A 23,304-nucleotide genomic window follows, 5' to 3' on the forward strand; every position below is an offset into this window, starting at 1 on the left:
TGTTTAAACCACGACACGCTTCGGTGCACAGCGTTGTAAACAGGGCACGGTGATGTGACATGACAGTGTTCATTTCTACAACTGACGCCTATAGCTACACACAAAGCAAAGTCATTTGCACGCAGATATACAAATATCACAGATGAAGAGAATAATGCCAACACTGTACAATGATACATGTATGAGCCGTTATTGTTAGACTACAGTAGTTTAACCTCTACGGGCAGCGAGAGTGATGATTCAGTCGAGGATAGCCGCCAGTTTGTTTTAGCAAGTCTACTGATTAACCCACTCCAAATTCTCTGTGATTGGTTGCAAATATGAACGTTGGCTGTTCAGTATGTCTCCAGATTTGCACGGCGCTGTACAGACGTTTTTTAATGCGACTGGTCGTTCAACCTCCCCTTTAGTCCCATCAAGTGTCATTGTACTGTAATAAGTATATGGTAGTAACACAGCAAGCCTGCATTAAAATACGATATTCTGTTACCGGCGTGACGATGCTCTGGGGGAAAAAACAGGACGAAATAAGCGTCCCAAGAAAGGTTCTGGGGACACTGGGACCAGTGTTCCAAAAGTGTGACTGTCCCGTTCAAAATGGGACGTCTGGACACCTTACCCGTAAAGAAAAGACACAAGCGATAAATACTAGGCCTGCTTTCCAAACCCTGTCTGTCCCGTGCCTGGGTCCCCGAAACTGCGCCTCCACGAGGGAGACTCCTGCCATTTCTACCTGTTGACTTGTACTCTGTTCAATTCGTATTCGGGATGAACACTATAAGAACCTGCTGCTTATAATTTTGAGATAAAAATCAAGGAAGGTGAATAATGTTTCATGAATACGGTCCAGTGAATATAAGTGCATGGAGGTAGTGCAGGGAGCAAGTGGCACGCTCTGTGCTTAGTGCGTTAAATACAGTCCGTCTCGAAGTCTTTCTGTTTGTAAAGTCTTTATCATTTTGTATCATTTTTTGTTTTGCTAGACAGTAAAAGTTGACTCCAGTTTTATGCTCTGCAGGACAGCGTGTTTGCCTGTTTTGAAACACGTGAGGTCTGTGTGCAGTTCGACAGCCTGCCACTCCCAAACCCAGCGCAGAGCGCGCCGCGCGTACCCGCTCCCCGGGAACCACAAGGAGACGAGGAAGTGCTGGGATTTAAAACCAAAAAAAATAAAGTGCTGGAAAGAAAAAAAAAACACACACAGAAGAGAAACAAATCGTAAAACAATCAATCTGAAAATCATGCAATAGAGGCGGTGCGGGCACGATGGAGTTTGTCAGAAGTTTGGTGCTGATTGTGACGTTTTTGACAGGGATTGCGGGCGCTCGCGGCAGAGAAGGTGGGTGATGTTGAAAGTTTAGGGGCACAGTTTGTAAAGTATGTTTACAAACATACTGGGGGTCTGTAATGTAGGCTTTAGTGAGATAGTGAAAGTGTTGTTCGGGTGGTGGATACTCTGTATAGCAGGGAAGCTGAAAACATCATAATGTGAGAGTTTAATTTTTAATCGAATCGCTTATTTTAAGTGTGCAGTAGAGGCTGGATTGAAAACCTGTTCTGCAGCTTGACTGACAGCAGCAATATAACCGCGGCAGTAAACAAAAATCGCGTCTTGTGCGCAAGCAGCGCCGGTGATACGCAACTTTGCACAAGGAATGCCTTTATTGTCTAAAGAAAACTGGCATTTGTGGAGCCAATACAAGTAATTGATTGATTGATGTTGCACGTACATTTGTATGTATATTTATAGAAGTGCTTCAATTTTTGATAGGACAAGGTTAGGGCAGGACACTGGCAGTTTGAATTGTGTGTTTACAGTAGTGGTTGGGCATATGACGGGGGCATGTGCGCGTATATGCAGTGTATTTAAATAAGTGTTCACACCAGTAATTCACAGCAGTAATGCAGGCACAGTACTCTCCGGCTAAGAGAACACTCCTCGGAAAGCAAGCGAAGTGTTCTCTTAGCCGAAGTGTTCTCTAAAACGGAGTTAGCCACCAGACACAATATGAATCAATCAATCAATCAATCAATAAATATGTATTACATGTTGATTAAAAGACCACTATAAGAATACAGTCCCAGGTCTGGTATGTAGATTATAACAGCATCAAGCTGGAATCGGCTCTTATGTAGCTGACTGGCAGGGGGCTGGTACTGTTGCTTTAATTAGAAGCCTCCAAAAGAGTGCTATGAGGCGAGATTATTATACAGATGGGTTTTTACTGGAGCAATCTAGGTAAAGTACCTTGCTCAAGGGAGCAGCAGCAGTGTCCCCCACCTGGGATTGAACCCACGACCCTCCGGTCAAGAGTCCAGAGCCCTAACCACTACTCCACACTGCTGCCAGTGATGTCAAGCAGAGGAATCAAACAGGATCCGGCTGTGTGCCAGGGGTCTGGAGACCGGCTTCTCTCACAGGCCAGGGGGCCTGTCTGCAAAACACCAGGAGGGGCAAGCGAATTCATAATAATTCAGCATGCACTTTCTCACCAAGCCAACCTATATGGCAGCTGAGCTTGTTTCCATTCTTCAAAGCATGGATTCCCTGTTTAGCCTGCTTTGTTCATTCTCTTTGATTCGTATAGGCATGACATAAAGAGTTAATAACAATTTCACTTACAAAACAAACATAACCCTTTTAGTGGAGCAAAAGCGTAGTGAAGTGACACTGGTTAATGTATGAAAATCATTTAATGTTTACTCTAAAGGCCCTGGGATTGCAGTGACACTGGAAGGATGAAGGTATTCTGTAAGTTAATGAATACAAAAATAAGTCACTATCCAGGGCACAGGCACTGAGATCAATGAGACTGGAATCTGATTGGCTCTGGCAGTTTACTTTTTTATTGTTTATGAAGTCACACACCTTGTAACAGACATTTCAAAGGTCAGCAATTCAGGTTCAGTGGCTACAAGATCGCTGTGCTCTTGTTGGGAACAAACACAGTGGTGAACTGGAGGGGGAGAGGGGAGATGAGAGGAGGGGGGGCGGGGAGGGGAGGGGCTGGGCTGAACTGTGCAGCGCAGCGATCCTGTAGCCACTGAACCTGAGTTGCTGACCTTTGAAATGTCTATTACAAGGTGTGTGACTTCATAAACAGTAAAAAGTAAACTGCCAGAGCCAATCAGATTCCAGTCTCTCAGTGCCTGTGCCCTGGATAGTGACTTATTTTTGTATTCATTTTGTATTCATTAGTATTGATTCAGAGCTTACATTAAACACAGGAAAATCACACAATGTTTACAGACAAATTCAATGATTTCTTTACCTTTTTAAAGGGGCAACATAAGCAACGGCTTGCATAATGGAAAGGAACAAAGGATTATGGTACAGTAACAGCTTGTGCAATTTCACTGGAACACAGGGCGTGTGTTCATCAGAAAAAACCTGCGTGTTCCATTTCTATAGTGTATTATTAGGCGTTCCGTGACACTTACCTAAGGTTATAGCATGTCACTTTTAGCAAAAGTAAATGGTTTTAATTGATTTGATTACGGTTTGTATATAGGCTCAAAACAGCTTATTAAGCAGAAAGGTTTTATCATCCCTCCAAGGCCACAGCTGCACTCTGAGTTATTAAAATCCAGTTACTCCCTACAAGGCCAGGGAAATACACAGGCAAGTGTTTCAAAATCCTTACATAATTCCCCCTTCTGAACCCTGGCCAAACGCCAAGGGTTCAAACATGCTTACCTGGGCAGCGTGATGGGTCTGTCTTAGGTTGTCAGGTCTGTTCAGCTGTTGCTGCAAAAGCCGACCCAATTGTTTTCTATGGTCCCTTACTATTTTAAGTGGGATCCAAACTATTTCCTGATCATCCAGAAACATTGTGTGTTTTATCCTTTTGCACAAAGAAAATAATTAAACATTTAATCCTTATCATTAGTAATCTATTTTTTTTTAAAACTATTGTTAATGCATAACTTATTATGTCCTATAGGTTGTATGTTAGTATACCCGCCCACTTTGACCTTCTCCACATTCATACCACAGGTTTATTGCTCCCACTCCTCTCACACATCCATCCTCACTAATAACACTCATCCAAATACTATCTTTCTTTACTATTCTTGTGGTCTATTAAACTTTACAACCCTTTTCCTTTTAATATCCCCATGTTAATTACATTATCTATTATGCAGATCATAATATTTTAAAAACTGGAACTTTAACTATAAAAATGATCACTATGTTTTATCTAGGGGCGTAATGTTAAAACTTTACAATGCAATAGTAAGACCTCACCTAGAATATTGTGTTCAGTTCTGGTCACCTCGTTACAAAAAGGATATTGCTGCTCTAGAAAGAGTGCAAAGAAGAGCAACCAGAATTATCCCGGGTTTAAAAGGCATGTTGTATGCAGACAGGCTAAAAGAATTGAATCTATTCAGTCTTGAACAAAGAAGACTATGCGGCGATCTGATTCAAACATTCAAAATCCTAAACGGTATAGACAGTGTCGACCCAGGGGATTTCTTTGACCTGAAAAAAGAAACAAGGACCAGGGGTTGCAAATGGAGATTAGATAAAGGGGCATTCAGAACAGAAAATAGGGGGCACTTTTTTACACAGAGAATTGTGAGGGTCTGGAACCAACTCCCCAGTAATGTTGTTGAAGCTGACACCCTGGGATCCTTCAAGAAGCTGCTTGATGAGATTCTGGGATCAATAAGCTACTAACAACCAAACGAGCAAGATGGACCGAATGGCTTCCTCTCGTTTGTAAACTTTCTTATGTTCTTATATGCTAAATAAATACTAAAATAGTACGTGCATGACTAATAGCCTATTTGTAACACATTGGGAACAATTCCTTTTCTTTATAGAGTATTAATTATTTTGATAACATTGATTTCACTTGGACCACAATGGGGCATTTCTTTTCTCACCTGGGAATGTACAATCTCATGTTTCACCGAAATTTCACTGGATCAGACACCGCCCCACACAGGGCGCATGTTCATCAGAAAATAACTGCGTTTTCCATTTCTATAGTGTATTATTAGGTGTTCCGTGACACTTACCTAGTTATAGCGTGTCAGTTTTAACAAAAGTAAATAGTTTTAGAACCTGTTTTAATTGGTTTGATTACAGTCTGTATATAGGCTCAAAACAGCTTATTAAGCAGAAACAAAGGTTTTATCATCCCTCCAAGGCCACAGCTGCGCTCTGTTATTAAAAGCCAGTTACTCCCTACAAGGCCAGGGAAATATATAGGCAAGAGTTTCAAAATCCTTTTTTGAGCACCATTTGTTTGCGCATCTTTTGGCAAACCAAGCTAATTAACAATAATAATTAATAACAACTGTCTTTCATTGTGTGTGACGTCAGTAGCATGTGACGTCACTTAACCCCACCGTGAGAGGTCAGTGCGGCTCTGGCACGGTTCAGTTGAACAGTGGAAAAGAGGCATCACATGGAGAACTGAATGATTTAGGGTACTCCAGAGAGTAAGAGTGTGATAATACTGCACACAGTCACAGTGTGATAGTACTGCACACAGTAAGCGTGTGATATCTAGAGAGTAAGCGTGCTCTGTTACTGCAGTAGAGTGCGTGTGACATGTCTAACAGGTTAAGTCTGTCTCTCCAGTCTGATTTTAACTGAAAGTCAGGAAACAACAAAAGCCTTTGGGTTGTTGTGCGATTGTGTTATTGCAGGGCTCAGTGCTCGTGTGTCGCCAGGGAGAGATTAGGGGTGCGGCGAACTGCGGGAATGAGTGTTTTGTTAGCAAAGACACATTTATAGTATGAAGAAAATTCTTATTATTATTATTTATTTCTTAGCAGACACCCTTTTCCAGGGCGACTTACAATTGTTACAAGATATCACATTATTTTTACATATAATTATATTATTTTTTACATACAATTACTCATTTATACAGTTGGGTTTTTACTGGAGCAATCTAGGTAAAGTACCTTGCTCAAGGGTACAGCAGCAGTGTCTCCCACCTGGGATTGAACCCACAACCCTCTAGTCAAGAGTTCAGAGACCTAACCACTACTCTAAACTGCAACTTTGAAATCATTTTGAATAAAGTTTACACATTTTTAATTTAGAAAGATGCCAGAGTGGTCACCAGGGCCCGGACCAAAGACCAAAGGGGTGTGGAGTGGGCCTCCCTGCAGGACATCAGGGGTCTGTCTGCCCCCTGATTCCCGCAGCCCCTCCCCGCTGCTGGAGAGACACGGGAGGGGTAACTCTCTAATCTGGCTTTCGGCTCCGGCCTGTTGCTATGATACCATGTACAGTCATGCACAGAATGTGTCTCTAAGACTAGTATATTAGAGCAGCTTTTACTGCATTGTGATCCAGAGAGTGTCGAGCAGGGATCGGAGAGGGAGTGTGTGAGAGAGAGAGAGAGAGAGAGAGAGAGAGAGAGAGAGAGAGAGAGAGTGGGGGGGCTGTGGAGCGGATGACTGTATAAAAGGGTTGTGTGACCCTCTCCCCCGCACTGTCTCCTCATGTGCAACACAAAGTCACAGAGAGGCATTGAGAGGGGCGCGTGCCAGCAGGGACGGGGGGAGGGGCGGCTCCACGAACATCCTTTATTATTGAAAACGAATTACTAACTATCAAGCCACCAAGTGCAGTTGATGAAATCATTAGATTAGGTGCATGAGATACATTTAAAAAAAAAAAAAAAAAAAGTATGTTTGAAACACGAAGTTATGACAAAGTGTGTTTCAGTATGCCGAGAGCTTACTTGATGGCAGATAGTTTCATAGATTTAAACAGAAGGCAGATGCTTGGGGAGAGGGAGAATGGAGTCCCTCTCAGTGAGGCCAGCGTGGTGGACACCTATAAATACTGCCCCCCCCCCCCACACACACACACTCACAATCTGGATAACCCTACACCGCCGCAGGAAGTGTGGCAGGAAGTTATGCGGTATCATTTTCCTGCTTGAACTTGAACCACACGCTCACAGGAAGTCATCAGGAAGAGATTAAAGCTGACAAGGGCTTATTAATACCTCCCTCCACCCCCCCCCCCTCCGAGCATGGGTGCTGGGCACTGTGTGTGTGTGTGTGTGTGTACACAGATTTCTCTCAGACTGCCTCTCCCTCTCCCTTTCTCCCCCTCTCTCTCTCCCTCATACCCTCACTCTCTCCCTCCCTCTCTCGCAGTGTGCACGGGCACTCTTATGAAGCTGGCTTTACCCTCCAGTCTGCAGAATCAGTACGAGACTCTGAAGAAGCTCTACACTGGCTGCCAGGTGGTGCAGGGAAACCTGGAGATCACTCACCTGCAGGGGGCGCTCGACCTGGACTTCCTCAAGGTGCAGTGGGCTTTGGGTTTGGGTTTGGGTTTGTGAGGGGAGCAGTGCTGCCTGTGCAGCTGGAGAGTGGAGAAGCACTGCAGCAGACTCTCCCCTCCCTCCCTCGCTCTCTATCTCTTCTTTCCTCTCCCTCCCTCCCTCTCTATATGGCATCACTGATCTCTCTCTCCCCTATCTCTCTCTCTGTCTCCCCTCTCCTCTCTCTCCCCCCTCTTCCCTCTCCTCTCCCCCTCTCTCTCTGTCTCTCCTATCCTCTCTCTCTCTCTCTCCCCCATCTCTCTCTGTCTCCTCTCTCTCTCTCTGTCTCTCTCTCTCTCTAGGGTATCACGGAGGTGCAGGGCTACGTTCTCATCGCTGACACGGTCGTCGATTTCATTCCTCTGGAGAATCTGCGCATCATCCGTGGCACTCAGCTCTACCAGGACACCTTTGCCCTGGCGGTGCTGAACAACAGGGGGCTGAGAGAGCTCCGCATGAGGAGCCTGACTGGTGAGGGGAGAGGGGAGACGGGGGGGAGAGACAGAGGGGAGAGGGGAGAGGGGAGAGGGGAGAGGGGAGACGGGGGGGGGAGAGACAGAGGGGAGGGGGAGGGGGAGGGGGAGGGGAGGGGAGTTAGAGAGGATGAGGAGCCTGACCGGGGAGGGACGGGGGGATAGACTGATATCCAGTGAGAAAGGGAGACAGTGTATTATACTGTAGAATTAGTTATTTTTTCCTGTTCTACAGAAATCCTGCTAGGAGCAGTGAAGATTTCTGGGAATTCTCAGCTGTGCTATCCAGAGACTGTTAAATGGAAAGACATTCTGGATCAGGGCAACAAATACAATGTGACTATTGATACAGCATCACGGACATCAACCTGTGAGTAGGGGAAGAGAGCGGAGTGAGGAGAGTGGGGGGGGGGGTGAGGAGAGTGGGGGGGGAGGTGGGGAGAGTGGGGAGAGTGGGGGGGTAGGAGAGAGTGGGGGGGGTAGGGCAGTGGGGGGAGTAGGGGAGTGGGGGGAGTGGCGGAGTGGGAGGTAGCGGAGTGGGGGGTAAAGGAGTGGGGGGTAGTGGAGTGGGGTGAGTGAGAGGAGTGGGGGGTAGTGGAGTGAGAGGAGTGGGGGGAGTGGCAGGGTAGGGGAGTGGAGGAATGGGGGTAGGGGAGTGGGGGAGTGAGTGGGTGAGTGGGGACGGATAAATGAATATAAGGTGGGAAATTTAAGAACATTCTCTTTCTCTCTCAGGTGCGACATGCTCTTCAGCCTGTAATCAGTCCTGCTGGGGGAATGGAGAGCAGTACTGTCAGACATGTGAGTCTGTCCTGCCTCAGTCCTCTGTGTGTGTGTGTGTGTGTGTCTGCCTGTCTCTGTATGTCTTTGTGTGTGTGTGTGACTGTCTGCCTGTCTCTGTGTGTCCACATGTCTGTCTACATGTCTGTGCTCATGTGTAGCTGCATGTCTCACAGTCTTTATGTCTGACTTATTCTCTGTGTGTTAAATGTGTGTTTTATTTTAGCTAAAGTGTGTAGGTGTTAGTGCTGTACATGCTTTATGCGCTGCTGTATCAATGCCAGTGCTTGTCCTTCCTCTGCAGTGACTCACCAGTGTGCCTCTGGCTGCCAGCGCTGTAAGGGATCCCTTTCTAGTGACTGCTGCCACCAACAGTGTGCCGCCGGCTGCACCGGACCCAAGGACACTGACTGCCTGGTAAGAGAGACCAAGACTGAGAGACCCACACTGTCAGACTGACATCCCTGCATTCACTCACTGTCAGAATGGCAGCCCTGCATTCACTCACTGTCAGAATGGCAGCCCTGCATTCACTCACTGTCAGCCCTACTTACAGACGTCATAGAGCTGTATCTTCCCTGAAACATATTCTTGATTATAAAAGTGAACCCCAAAGTTCTTGACTATAAACTGAACGTGAATCCGATATTTCAGCAGTCGTATCTATCTTGTCCCCATGCTGTGCTCGGGTAGTTGTGTCTGATTGTCCCCACGCTGTGCTGCTGTAGTTGTCTGATTGTCCCCACGCTGTGCTGCTGTAATTGTGTCTGAGCACCACTCTGCTTCTCTCTCAGGCATGCCGACACTTCAATGACAGCGGCACCTGCAAGGAAAACTGCCCGCCCCTGACCGTCTACAACACTGTCACCTACCAATCAGAGCCCAACAAGTACAGGAAGTACAGCTTCGGAGCCACCTGCGTCTCTGAGTGCCCATGTGAGTCTGCCACGTATCACTTCCTGTCCCTGCTCTCTCCCTTCCGTTCTTATTTCTGCTTTCTTAACCTTTCTCACTCTTCCCCGCTGTCATTCCCTCTTCTCTCACTCTCTCTCCTCTCTCTCCTCTCACCCCCTCTCCTCACCTCTGACCTCCTCTCCTCCCCCTTTCTCACTCCTCTCACCTCTGACCTCCTCTCCTCCCCTCTCACTCTCTGTCTTCTCACTCTCTCTCCTCTCACCCCCTGTCACTCTCACCCCCTCTCTCACTCACTCTCTCTCATCTCACTCCAGATAATTATCTTGCCACGACTGTGGGCTCCTGCACTCTGGTGTGCCAGCCTGACACTCAGGAGGTGATAGTGAACGGGGAGCAGAAGTGTGAAAAGTGCAACGTCCCGTGTCCTAAAGGTGAGCACCCTTTGCATGTGATTGCACTGTGATTGTGTATGAAGTGTATTCCCTTGCTGACTCCTGTGCTCCTCAGTGTGTGATGGTCTCGGGATGAAGTCCCTCAGAGGGGTCCTCGCTGTCAACTCCTCCAACATCGAGCGCTTCGCCGGCTGCTCCAAGATCTTCGGGGACCTGGCCTTCCTGCCCGAGACTTTCCAGGGGTGAGACTTCCAAGCAGTGTCAGACAAGCACTGCCCTCATTCTTACTGAGAAAATAAATCAGATGCCATGTTCGTTAATGTTTCTTTTTTATTGTATTCAGTGATCCAGCAACAAACACATCAGCCCTGGACCCGACAAAACTGAATGTGTTTAAGAGCCTCACAGAGATCACAGGTAAGAGCTTCCTGCTCCGGACATAGTGAGAGGCCCTGTATTTCCACCCTGTCTTATTGAGGGGCCCTGTGTCTCCACACTGTGTTATTGCGGGGCCCTGTCTCCACACTGTCTTATTGAGGGGCCCTGTGTCCTCCACAGTGTCTTATTGAGGGGCCCTATGTCCTCCACACTGTCTTATTGAGGGGCCCTGTGTCCTCCACACTGTCTTATTGAGGGGCCCTGTGTCTCCACACTGTTATTGAGGGGCCCTGTCTCCACACTGTCTTATTGAGGGGCCCTGTGTCCTCCACAGTGTCTTATTGAGGGGCCCTATGTCCTCCACACTGTCTTATTGAGGGGTCCTGTGTCCTCCACACTGTCTTATTGAGGGGCCCTGTGTCCTCCACACTGTGTTATTGAGGGGCCCTATGTCCTCCACACTGTCTTATTGAGGGGCCCTGTGTCCTCCACACTGTCTTATTGAGGGGCCCTGTGTCCTCCACACTGTGTTATTGAGGGGCCCTGTGTCCTCCACACTGTCTTATTGAGGGGCCCTGTGTCCTCCACACTGTCTGATTCACTTTCAGGTTTCCTTTACATCGAAGCCTGGCCTGATAACTGGACTGATCTGAGTGTCTTTGCGAACCTTGCTGTGATTCGCGGACGCATGCTGTACAGGTGAATTGTCATATTAACCCTGATTTGATACGTACTGTATTCATTCTGATCTCTCCTCATCCCTTCTTCTCTCCCCCTCCCTCTCCCTCTCTCTCCCCCTCTCACACTGTCTCACTCTCACTCTCCCTCCCCCTCTCACACTGTCTCCCTCTCCCTCTCTCTCCAGAGGTGTGTTTGCGCTGGGAGTTCAGAACCTGAACATTGAGGCGCTGGCTCTTCGCTCACTGAAGGAGGTCAGTGGGGGTCTGGTTCTGATCCACCAGAACCCCAGGCTCTGCTACACTCCCACAATCCCCTGGGAGTCCATCTTCAAGAACCGGAAGCCAGAGGTCATCCAGAGTGCTAACAAAGCAGCTGAGCTCTGTGGTATGACAGCTTCCTCTACATCACTACCTGTGCTGTCAGCTAATTCCTCTTCCTAAGCTCCTCCTGTAGCATGCCACTTATCACTGATTGGTTCACCTGCATGTGGCTCTCTGATTGGTTGATTTTGGATTGTTCCTCTATACAGCGGCAGAGGGGAGAGAGTGTCACCACCTTTGCACCAATGGGAGCTGCTGGGGGCCAGGACCCAGCCAGTGCGTTTCCTGTGATGGTTTCCTGCGTGGACTGGAGTGCGTCAAGTCATGTAACGTACATGAGGGGTAAGAGGAGACAATACTAAAACAATGCCCCTGACTGTAAGAGAAGCCCTCGACACTGCCCCTGACTGTAAGAGAAGCCCTCGACACTGCTCCTGACTGTAAGAGAAGCCCTCGACACTGCCCCTGACTGTAAGAGAAGCCCTCGACACTGCTCCTGACTGTAAGAAAAGCCCTCGACACTGCCCCTGACTGTAAGAGAAGCCCTCGACACTGCCCCTGACTGTAAGAGAAGCCCTCGACACTGCTCCTGACTGTAAGAGAAGCCCTCGACACTGCCCCTGACTGTAAGAGAAGCCCTCGACACTGCTCCTGACTGTAAGAAAAGCCCTCGACACTGCCCCTGACTGTAAGAGAAGCCCTCGACACTGCTCCTGACTGTAAGAGAAGCCCTCGACACTGCCCCTGACTGTAAGAGAAGCCCTCGACACTGCTCCTGACTGTAAGAAAAGCCCTCGACACTGCCCCTGACTGTAAGAGAAGCCCTCGACACTGCTCCTGACTGTAAGAGAAGCCCTCGACACTGCCCCTGACTGTAAGAGAAGCCCTCGACACTGCCCCTGACTGTAAGAGAAGCCCTCGACACTGCTCCTGACTGTAAGAGAAGCCCTCGACACTGCTCCTGACTGTAAGAGAAGCCCTCGACACTGCCCCTGACTGTAAGAGAAGCCCTCGACACTGCCCGACTGTAAGAGAAGCCCTTGACACTGCCCGACTGTAAGAGAAGCCCTCGACACTGCCCCTGACTGTAAGAGAAGCCCTCGACACTGCCCCTGACTGTAAGAGAAGCCCTCGACACTGCCCCTGACTGTAAGAGAAGCCCTCGACACTGCCCCTGACTGTAAGAGAAGCCCTCGACACTGCCCCTGACTGTAAGAGAAGCCCTCGACACTGCTCCTGACTGTAAGAGAAGCCCTCGACACTGCCCCTGACTGTAAGAGAAGCCCCCGACACTGCCCCTGACTGTAAGAGAAGTCCTCGACACTGCCCCTGAATGTAAGAGAAGCCCTCGACACTGTTCCTGACTCTAAGGGAAGCCCTCGACACTGTTCCTGACTGTAAGAGAAGCCCTCGACACTGCCCCTGACTGTAAGAGAAGCCCTCGACACTGCTCCTGACTGTAAGAGAAGCCCTCGACACTGCCCCTGACTGTAAGAGAAGCCCTCGACACTGCCCCTGACTGTAAGAGAAGCCCTCGACACTGCCCCTGACTGTAAGAGAAGCCCTCGACACTGCTCCTGACTGTAAGAGAAGCCCTCGACACTGCCCCTGACTGTAAGAGAAGCCCTCGACACTGCTCCTGACTGTAAGAGAAGCCCTCGACACTGCCCCTGACTGTAAGAGAAGCCCTAGACACTGCTCCTGACTGTAAGAGAAGCCCCCGACACTGCCCCTGACGAGGGATTGCTTTTGTTCTGCAGGGATGTCCGGGAGCATGTCAACGGCTCCCGCTGTATTTCCTGCCACTCGGAGTGTCTGCCACAGAACAACAGCTACACCTGCACTGGCCCGGTAAGACTGCAGCCTGGGGGACTGCGCTGGTATGGGGTGGGCGTGTGCAGGGGGGGGGGGGGGGGGGGGCATTATGGGGAGGGCCTGACCTTTGACCCATCTCTTGGCAGGGTGCTCACCAGTGTGTAGAGTGTGGTCACTTCCAGGACGGGCTATCCTGTGTGGAGAGGTGTCCCAGCGGGGTGAAGGGGGAGGACTTCGTCACCATCTGGAAATATCCCAATGAGAACAACGTGTGCCAGTCCTGCGAGAGCAACTGCACTCATACGTGAGTCACGCACGCACACACACATGCACATCCATACACACACACATGCACACACACACACACGCATGCATACATATACACATATACACCCATACATGGACACACACACACAATCCAAAATTTTGTTTCTGTCCATGACCTGTTTGTGAATTATTATGGTCTCCCTACAGGTGCTCCACGCTGGATGAGAAGGGCTGCCCCATCAACCAGAAACCAGGGTAAAACCACATAGACCAGTGGAGGCTGCAAGGGAGGCAGCGCCTCCTCAAAATTTCAAAGTGAAAAAGAAAATAATAATAAAAAATCTAACTAAAACAAAATTCCTGTTTAAAATGTAAGAAAATGACATTTAACCCTAAACCCTAGAGTCCACATTCCAACAATTCTGGCTGCTGAGAGGAGCCCAGAGAGTTTTATTTTCCTCAGAGGAGGCAAGCCTTTATTACAAACTCCTATCTGCTATTACCTACAGTACGATGGCAGTGCTGTATTTTTAACTTTTCTCCGCAGAATGATTACAAGTTCAAGGTAAATATAGGTTTTAAAGTGTTTTTTTTTTAATTTAATTAAAAGAACGTCAGGAGTTTTTTACAAACACAGTATATTTAAGAACAGGTCATTTCAGGGTGGTTGGTAGGACAGTGGATTGGCTGACCGGGGGTGCAGCTAATAGTAACTGTCTTGCTGGCCCTGTTTCCTTTTCAGTAACTGTTGTAATTCGCTCACATGGACATGGCGTAGTCCCTTTTTTTGCATGGCAGAATGATGAAACAACAGGGTTGTAGTTGTGCCTCTTTTGAAATGCAATCTTCTTGTTGTATGCAGTGCATTTTTGCTGGCAGTGTGTAACAGTTAAGTTCATTAGAATAAACTATGATGGGCTACTGTTTTCTTTTCTCTGTTGGCTAGTGGAGAAAATGTGTTTAACAGCCAGATTGGGGTAAAATGTTAAGATATGAAAAGTGTTGCCAGTCAGAATGCAATAATAAGATTCTACTGCTTGCTGGGATCTTAACGGGTACTATAAGGACCTTTTTGTTTTATTGTGTTACATGTTCCCATGTGTTGCTACAACTGTTTATGTAAGGTGTGTGTGTGTTGTTTTAATTATTATTTTTTACATTTTGTCCACTTTAAATTTTTTAATTACATTCCCTGCCTCAAGATGGCTTCACATGTACCCGCATGGACCTCTCAGAACTACATTTCCTATCATCCTCCTGCTCACTGGTAAATCCATCTCAGTTACATATGTGAGCAGGAGGATGATGGGAAATGTAGTTCTGAGAGGTCCATGCGGGTACATGGGAAGCCATCTTGAAGCAGGGAATGCAATTTACAGATTTTAAAAAAAGTCAAAATGTAAATAACCCCCCCCAAAAAACAATTAAAACAACACATAGACCTTACGTAAACAGTTGTAGCAACACATGGGAACACAATAAAATAAAAAGGTCCTTATGGACCCCAAGCACTCTGCCTTTTTTCTGCCTCCCCATTTTTTTGGCCATCAGCCTCCACTGAGAGACACCCTACCTTCAATTCAAACACACGCACTTATGTGACGCTATATTTTAAAGCTTGGCATGGAGGTGTGAAGCTTGTGCCAACCGACATCTTAGTTGCTGTTTTTATACCTTCTCCTCCTATCAGATTGCAGTTTTAAGAACATAAGAAAGTTTACAAACGAGAGGAGGCCATTTGGCCCATCTTGCTGTTTTTTTTGTTAGTAGCTTCTTGATCCCAGAATCTCATCAAGCAGCTTCTTGAAGGTTCCCAGGGTGTCGGCTTCAACAACATTACTGGGGAGTTGGTTCCAGACTCCCACAATTCTTTGTGTAAAAAAGTGCATCCTATGAATTGTTTTTTTCTTCCAGATTTAACACCTGGGCTTCAAGACTATTTTTGATGTATAGCACTACCCCTCTGCCTCTTCTGTCCTGCCTGTCTTTCCTATACAGTGTGTTCCCACTAATATTATATTCGTCTCCATCACTCTCAGACAACCAAGTTTCCTTAACACCTATCACATCGTAGTTACTTGTTAGTGCAGTAGCTTCAAGTTCTAACATTTTGTTTCTGAGACTTATAGCATTTAGATAAATACATTTAATGGCTATCTTGCCTGAGTCGTTGCCCTTGTTTTGATGTAGTCTCCCTTCTGTTTTTTTGTTGATTTCACCCCCCATCCTTTCTAGTTTAAATGCTTCTGAACCTCCTCGAGGATCCTTTCTCAGAGTAGCTTGGTTCCCTTTTTATTTAAGTTCAGTCCATCCCGCCTATATAGATAGTCCTTGTTGTAGAATGTGGTCCAATGTTCAAGGAAGGTGAAGCCTTTCAGCCATGCATTTAGATTATTTATTTCCAGCTGTCCGTATGATCCTTTGCAAGGTGCCGGCAGTATCTCAGAAAATACCAGTTTGGGTCTTGTCTTTTAATTTCCTTCCTAGCAAGGATCTTGGTCGGTCTCTTCCAATGTTGTTTGTACCGATGTGGACGACTACTACCGGGTCGTCTCCTGTTCGTTCTAGGAGCCTGTACATGTTCTCAGTGATGTGCGTGACAGAGGCTCCTGGAAGGCAGCACACTGTTGTTGTAAGGGGGTCCAGACTGCACACAGAACTTGCTTTGTTTCTCAATATTTTTTGCTGCTTGGCCAGCACTGTTCATGGGGTCCTGGATGTTGTTCCTTTCGTTCTCTTGATGCTAGTTTTGATCATCTAATAGTGGGTCAAATTTGTTTGACGTTTTGATTTCTGGTGGTTGCGTTTGACTACGTTTCTTTTTTTCCCTGTCTCTGTCTACATGAACCCAGCTGTTTTGACCCTCTTCCATCTCCCTGGTGGCTTTTCATACCTCCCCCAATCAGATTGCAGTTTTCACACCTTCTCCTCCTCTCCAGCCCAGGCACCTCCATCGCTGCTGCAGTGGGCGGGGTCATGCTGTTCCTCATCCTGCTGACGCTGCTAGTGACCTACCTGAGGAGACGCAAACATCTAAAGAGGAAGGAGACTCTGAGGAGGTTACTGCAGGAGCACGAGGTACAGGAGACTGGGGGACAGGGGGACATGGGGCTGGGGGACAGGGGGACATGGGGCTGGGGGACTGAGGGACTGGGGGACATGGGGTCAGGGGGCTGGGGGCTGGGGGGCTAGTATTGATCAGTGTGCAGGTCTCCGAGGTTGGTTCTGACACGGTGTCATGTCTCTTCAGCTGGTGGAACCCCTGACCCCCAGCGGCGCCCTGCCAAACCAGGCCCAGATGAGGATCCTGAAGGAGACGGAGCTGAAGAAGGTCAGAGTGTTGGGATCGGGAGCATTCGGGACCGTGTACAAGGTGAGACCTACAGTCAGGCTGGAGCACAGCGCTGCGTAACGCTGTGTGTAGCTGGGCTGCGTAACGCTGTGTGTAGCTGTGCTGTATAATGCTGTGTGAAGCTGTGCTGTGTAATGCTGTGTGTAGCTGTGCTGTATAACGCTGTGTGAAGCTGTGCTGTGTAATGCTGTGTGTAGCTGTGCTGTATAATGCTGTGTGAAGCTGTGCTGTATAATGCTGTGTGAAGCTGTGCTGTATAATGCTGTGTGAAGCTGTGCTGTATAATGCTGTGTGAAGCTGTGCTGTATAATGCTGTGTGAAGCTGTGCTGTATAATGCTGTGTGAAGCTGTGCTGTATAATGCTGTGTGAAGCTGTGCTGTATAATGCTGTGTGAAGCTGTGCTGTATAATGCTGTGTGAAGCTGTGCTGTATAACGCTGTGTGAAGCTGTGCTGTATAACGCTGTGTGAAGCTGTGCTGTATAATGCTGTGTGAAGCTGTGCTGTATAATGCTGTGTGAAGCTGTGCTGTATAATGCTGTGTGAAGCTGTGCTGTATAATGCTGTGTGAAGCTGTGCTGTATAATGCTGTGTGAAGCTGTGCTGTATAATGCTGTGTGAAGCTGTGCTGTATAATGCTGTGTGAAGCTGTGCTGTATAATGCTGTGTGAAGCTGTGCTGTATAATGCTGTGTGAAGCTGTGCTGTATAATGCTGTGTGAAGCTGTGCTGTATAATGCTGTGTGAAGCTGTGCTGTGTAATGCTGTGTGAAGCTGTGCTGTATAACGCTGTGTGAAGCTGTGCTGTATAATGCTGTGTGAAGCTGTGCTGTATAATGCTGTGTGAAGCTGTGCTGTATAATGCTGTGTGAAGCTGTGCTGTATAATGCTGTGTGAAGCTGTGCTGTATAATGCTGTGTGAAGCTGTGCTGCGTAACGCTGTGTGTAGCTGTGCTGTATAATGCTGTGTGAAGCTGTGCTGTATAATGCTGTGTGAAGCTGTGCTGTATAATGCTCTGTGAAGCTGTGCTGTATAATGCTGTGTGAAGCTGTGCTGTATAATGCTGTGTGTAGCTGTGCTGTATAATGCTGTGTGAAGCTGTGCTGTATAATGCTGTGTGAAGCTGTGCTGTATAATGCTGTGAGGAGCTGTTCCTGTGTTGTATAATGCTGTGTGAAGCTGTGCTGTATAATGCTGTGTGAAGCTGTGCTGTATAATGCTGTGTGTAGCTGTGCTGTATAACGCTGTGTGAAGCTGTGCTGTGTAATGCTGTGTGTAGCTGTGCTGTATAATGCTGTGTGAAGCTGTGCTGTATAATGCTGTGTGAAGCTGTGCTGTATAATGCTGTGTGAAGCTGTGCTGTATAATGCTGTGTGTAGCTGTGCTGTATAATGCTGTGAGGAGCTGTGCTGTATAATGCTGTGTGAAGCTGTGCTGTATAATGCTGTGTGTAGCTGTGCTGTATAATGCTGTGTGAAGCTGTGCTGTATAATGCTGTGTGAAGCTGTGCTGTATAATGCTGTGTGTAGCTGTGCTGTATAATGCTGTGTGAAGCTGTGCTGTATAATGCTGTGTGAAGCTGTGCTGTATAATGCTGTGTGAAGCTGTGCTGTATAATGCTGTGTGAAGCTGTGCTGTATAATGCTGTGTGAAGCTGTGCTGTGTAATGCTGTGTGTAGCTGTGCTGTATAATGCTGTGTGAAGCTGTGCTGTATAATGCTGTGTGAAGCTGTGCTGTATAATGCTGTGTGTAGCTGTGCTGTATAATGCTGTGTGAAGCTGTGCTGTATAATGCTGTGTGAAGCTGTGCTGTATAATGCTGTGAGGAGCTGTGCTGTATAACAACATCTGGTTCTCCTCTCCTCCTTTCCTCTTCCGTTCATCTGCAGGGAATCTGGGCTCCGGATGGAGAGCATGTGAAGATCCCTGTGGCTATCAAGGTGTTGCGGGAGAACACATCGCCCAAAGCCAACAAGGAGATCCTGGATGTGAGTGGCAGAGCGAGGCGGTGTGTGCGAGAGGGTGTGTGTGTGCGTGTGTGAGGCGGTAACCCCTCTCTCTGTCCACTAGGAGGCGTATGTGATGGCCGGGGTTGCCAGTCCTTACGTGTGCCGCTTGCTTGGGATCTGCCTTACCTCCACAGTGCAGCTGGTCACTCAGCTCATGCCCTATGGCTGCCTTCTGGACTATGTGAGAGAGAACAAGGACCACATCGGCTCCCAGTACCTGCTCAACTGGTGTGTGCAGATCGCCAAGGTATGAACCACACACACACATACACAAACCCATCAGCACACATTGAGCAGAGGGAGGTTGTGAGAGAGAACTGTCTGATATGTTAATCAGGGCTCAGGGGAGTCACAGTCTGTCTTTGTGTTTCCAGGGCATGAGTTACCTGGAGGAAGTGCGATTGGTGCACAGGGACCTGGCAGCCCGCAATGTGCTGGTGAAAAACCCCAACCACGTGAAAATCACTGATTTTGGTCTCGCACGACTGCTGGATATCGACGAGACGGTATACCACGCTGACGGAGGGAAGGTACGAGCTGGGACAATATATCAGCCGAGTAACAAAGATGAACAATGATCAAGAAAGGTGTGGCTCCACACAGGGAGACCCTTTATTCCTGGTGCTTAAACCCAGTTCAAGACAGCCTGTAAGCAATGAGATTGGTCAATGATGATGGAATGTGTTGTGGGCCAGCCCACTGATACCTGCCTCTTTGTTTGCAGGTCCCAATAAAGTGGATGGCTCTGGAGTCGATTCTACACAGGAAGTTTACACACCAGAGTGATGTCTGGAGTTACGGTATGCAGTGTACTGACTAGAGCAGCACTGACTACAGCTGTTTTGGCTTGTGTTTCGCTACTATTTAGTTACCTATAGCTGTGGCTAAATGTTTTGCATCACCTAGAATTTTAGGATTGGTCCAGTGGTTAAAGAAAAGGGCTTGTAACCAGGAGGTCCCCGGTTCAAATCCCACCTCAGCCACTGACTCATTGTGTGACCCTGAGCAAGTCACTTAACCTCCTTGTGTTCCGTCTTTCGGGTGAGACGTAGTTGTAAGTGACTCTGCACCCTAGTCTCTGTAAGTCGCCTTGGATAAAGGCGTCTGCCAAATTAAACAAATAATAATAATAATAATAATAATTTAAAATATAAAAATTATACAATCACAATACAGATTTTTTATTTAACATCATGTAATCAAAGAAACTACAAATGATATTGCAAAAGTCTACTGGAAACCATAAAAGTAGCACGGTATTTCATTTTTCAATTTGTCAGTTTTTCGTTAAGTATATGGAAAACTTTCATTTTGGGAAAGACATTACTCCCATAGTGATTAAAGTAATACTCCGGTGGTCTGTTTCACCAGGGGTCACCGTTTGGGAGCTAATGACCTTCGGAGCGAAGCCATATGACCTGATCCCAGCTCGAGAGATCCCAGAACTCCTAGAGGGAGGCGAGCGGCTCCCCCAGCCCCTGATCTGCACCATCAACGTCTACATGATCATGGTGAAGTGTGAGTGACCCGCAGTATCACCCTGGCTGTGTGTTTAACTGACCTGCTGTGTCCACACTGCTGTGGTTAGGGTTAGTCTCAGTTGAGCTCCAGGTGAATCTCTGGCTCTCTGTTTGTATTTTCAGGCTGGATGATTGACCCAGAGAGCCGGCCCAGGTTCCGAGAGCTGGTGACAGAGTTCAGTGGCATGGCGCGAGATCCGCCCCGATTTGTGGTCATCCAGGTAGGGTGGGGGGAATTGGGGGGGGGGGGGCTGGTGAGGCAGTGAGCATGAGTTGCAGAGAGCTGGATAGTAGTAAGCATTGAAATTGCATTGACACTTACAGCAGTGCTTGTCCAAGCCTAGACCCTCAACCTTTTCTTTTACTCTCTCTCTCTCAGAATGATGAGCAGATGAATCTGGCGAGTCCGGTCGACAGTAAATTTTTCCGCACTCTGCTGGAGGAGGAGGAGAACATCAAGGAGCTCCTGGATGCTGAGGAGTACCTCGTCCCCCAGCCGGGTTTCTTTGGAACCGGAACAGAACCGTCCGCCAACAGGAGAACCAGGGTCCCGTCCAATGGGGTGAGTGATCTAGAACACAGAGGGATATGCCCGCCTGTAATGTGAGCATGACCTAGAACACAGAGGGATATGACCATCTCTAATGTGGGCGTGATCTAGAACACAGAGGGATATGACCGTTTCTAATGTGAAATCTGAATAAAGAATCTACGGCCCAGTTTAGAATTGTCTTTAGTTAATGCTGTGTGGAGACTTGTGAGAGCTCTCTAATGGTGACTTTCCTGTTCCATAGAGCAACGAACACATTCTGGAGGGGGAGGGGCCTTCAGGGGGGAGGAGCCTGTACGCCTCAGTCACCACTCTGGGGCGGAGCCAGTACCCCACACTCCCTCGTGGTGGGCGTGGCCAGTACCCCTCAGTGTCAGGAGGGGGGTGGAGTCCGTACCCCTCTCTGGCCCGCAGCGTCTCCCAGCGCTCTGCAGGGGGGTACTCAGACTCTGTCTTTCTGGAGGGAGATGGGGCAGCAGGGCCACTGCCCCACAACGCCCCCTGCAGGTTGAACAGCACAGCGCAACGGTACTGTGAGGACCCTACACTAAGCCTGGGGCAGGACACTGAGGGAGACCTGGAGATCGACGGCTACATCACCCCTGCCTCCACAGTCACCCAGCCTGGTGAGTCTGCTGTGTGTGTCTGTATGAATCTGTGTCTATCCCTATCTGTGCCTGTATGCATCTGTGTCTATCTCTATCTGTGTCTGTATGTATCTGTGTCTATCCCTATCTCTGCCTGTATGCATTTGTGTCTATCTCTGTCTGTGTCTGTATCTGTGTCTGTGTGGGAGTGAACATTCCCACAGGACAGCTCTCAGTACTTGCTGTTTGCTTGTCTTTGTCAGAGTATATGAACGAGGCGGATGGGAGCGTGTGTTCCAGCAGTCTGGCTCAGGCACGGCAGGGCAGTTGGACTCTGGAGCGGCCGTGCCCTGTGCCCCGGCAGAGCTCCTCGAGGGAGGGAGGCAAGCACCTGCCCAACGGGTTCGGGGGCGCAGTGGAGAACCCCGAGTACCTGAGCCCGCAGGGGCCCCCTGGCAGCACCTCCCCTGCCTTTGATAACCCTGACTACTGGGACATGGACCGTGCTGGCAGGCCCCACGTGGGGCTCACACCTGCACAGGTAAACAACTTCACCACCGTCACAGCAGAGAACCCTGAATACCTGGGGCTGGCAGAGGCCTGGAGTGGGGCAAAGGAGCCTAGCTCCTAACAGACTGGCAGGAAAGGCAGGGCTGTGCAGGTGGGGAGCAGATTGGCCAGGAGGAGGAGGAGGAGGGGCTTCCTCACTGAAGGGGATTGAATGAGCTGGCAGTCCTTCATGCTTCACCTCCTGGCTTAAAGAGATCATTTACTGGCATTCTCTGGAAGTGTCACACCTTTCTTTCAGTGCCGCAGTCCAGCTTTCAGTCTCTATAGTAACCAGGGTAATGTTGACTCTATTCTGCCTTTTATGAGCAATGCTTGCTTATCATTATTTACCTGATAAGCAGGAATGGCGTTCAATCCAGCACTGTGTCATAATGGGACTGCAGTGGCACAGACCTTTATTACACAACAGAACCATCCCAGTGGAGCATCAAGAGGCTTTTCTCTGGCTCACATATCTCAATGGCATCCCAAAGGGAAACTGTTCTCTGAAATCCCCTTCTCAGCATCAGCAGCTAATTGCTACCACTGTTAAAAACTAGCAGTTACCACTATAGATTAGACCAGTCACATCTGTATAACAGAAAACAAATCCACAGTTCCTGAAAGCATTTTAACAGTCATAGTGACCACCATGTAGCAACACCCTGGGGGTGACCTGTCTTCACATTAATCACCTAAGAAGAGGAACTCCCTCTTCACTTACTACAGATCTCTGAAATGCTTCCCTGACAGCACCATGTGGCGTTTCAATTGAAGGACGGCCGGGCCTTTCTTGTATATTTATACACATGCATACTGAGGTACTGAGTAACAAACTCAATAAATAAATGATTGAATAATAAATACAGGTACGATAGATAAATAGGCACTGAACGCCTTGGACATGTAACGTATACCTAACAGAGGTATTGTGCACCATTCAAAGGGAGGTTTTTTTTGGTTTTGTTTTCTAATTTTTGTTGCCAAAGGCAGCTCTGGAGCGTCACACTGGAGACACTGCTATATTTCCAATGCATTTGAACAAATTGTAAAAACAGAAAACTGTATATTTTATACCTGTAAATTTTTTTTTTTTTTTACTACAAAATGTAGATATTATGAATTACTGCTGTAGGCACTTTGGGGCATTAATTTTTTTATGCTGTTGCTCACACTTCACACTATGTTAGGAATCTTATCAAAACAAATGGCCTGTAACTGTGTTTGCTTCGTTTCCCATTGGGAGGGGTTGATAATTTTGTACTTCAGCTGCCAGTCAGTAATACTTTTTACTTGCATTTCTTATTTAGAATTGTACAGCTTGGATGATGGAAATTAAATAGACTTTTTTTTATGTTTGTTGGGTCCTTGTGTTTATTCATGAAACAGCAGAACTCCAGCCCACCAGTA

The 23,304-nt window shown here is 47.7% G+C and overlaps 1 protein-coding gene across 1 annotated transcript; it reads left to right on the plus strand.

Moving 5' to 3' along the window:
- The first annotated feature begins 1,089 nt into the window (after positions 1–1,089).
- LOC117434964 (receptor tyrosine-protein kinase erbB-2-like) lies at positions 1,090–23,248 on the plus strand. The gene is made up of 27 exons (XM_034057719.3): positions 1,090–1,339; positions 7,138–7,289; positions 7,610–7,778; positions 8,016–8,150; positions 8,516–8,581; positions 8,865–8,977; positions 9,355–9,496; positions 9,790–9,906; positions 9,983–10,109; positions 10,211–10,284; positions 10,854–10,944; positions 11,111–11,310; positions 11,456–11,588; positions 13,007–13,097; positions 13,208–13,365; positions 13,536–13,583; positions 16,268–16,406; positions 16,579–16,701; positions 18,569–18,667; positions 18,750–18,935; positions 19,063–19,218; positions 19,413–19,488; positions 20,060–20,206; positions 20,332–20,429; positions 20,588–20,770; positions 21,003–21,384; positions 21,609–23,248. Exons 1-27 carry the CDS (start codon positions 1,267–1,269, stop codon positions 21,974–21,976), a joined length of 3,846 nt encoding a protein of 1,281 aa, XP_033913610.3. The 5' UTR covers positions 1,090–1,266; the 3' UTR covers positions 21,977–23,248.
- The last annotated feature ends 56 nt before the right edge of the window (positions 23,249–23,304 follow it).

The sequence above is a fragment of the Acipenser ruthenus genome, chromosome 28 (assembly GCF_902713425.1).
Source record: "Acipenser ruthenus chromosome 28, fAciRut3.2 maternal haplotype, whole genome shotgun sequence".
Taxonomy (NCBI): Eukaryota; Metazoa; Chordata; class Actinopteri; order Acipenseriformes; family Acipenseridae; genus Acipenser; species Acipenser ruthenus.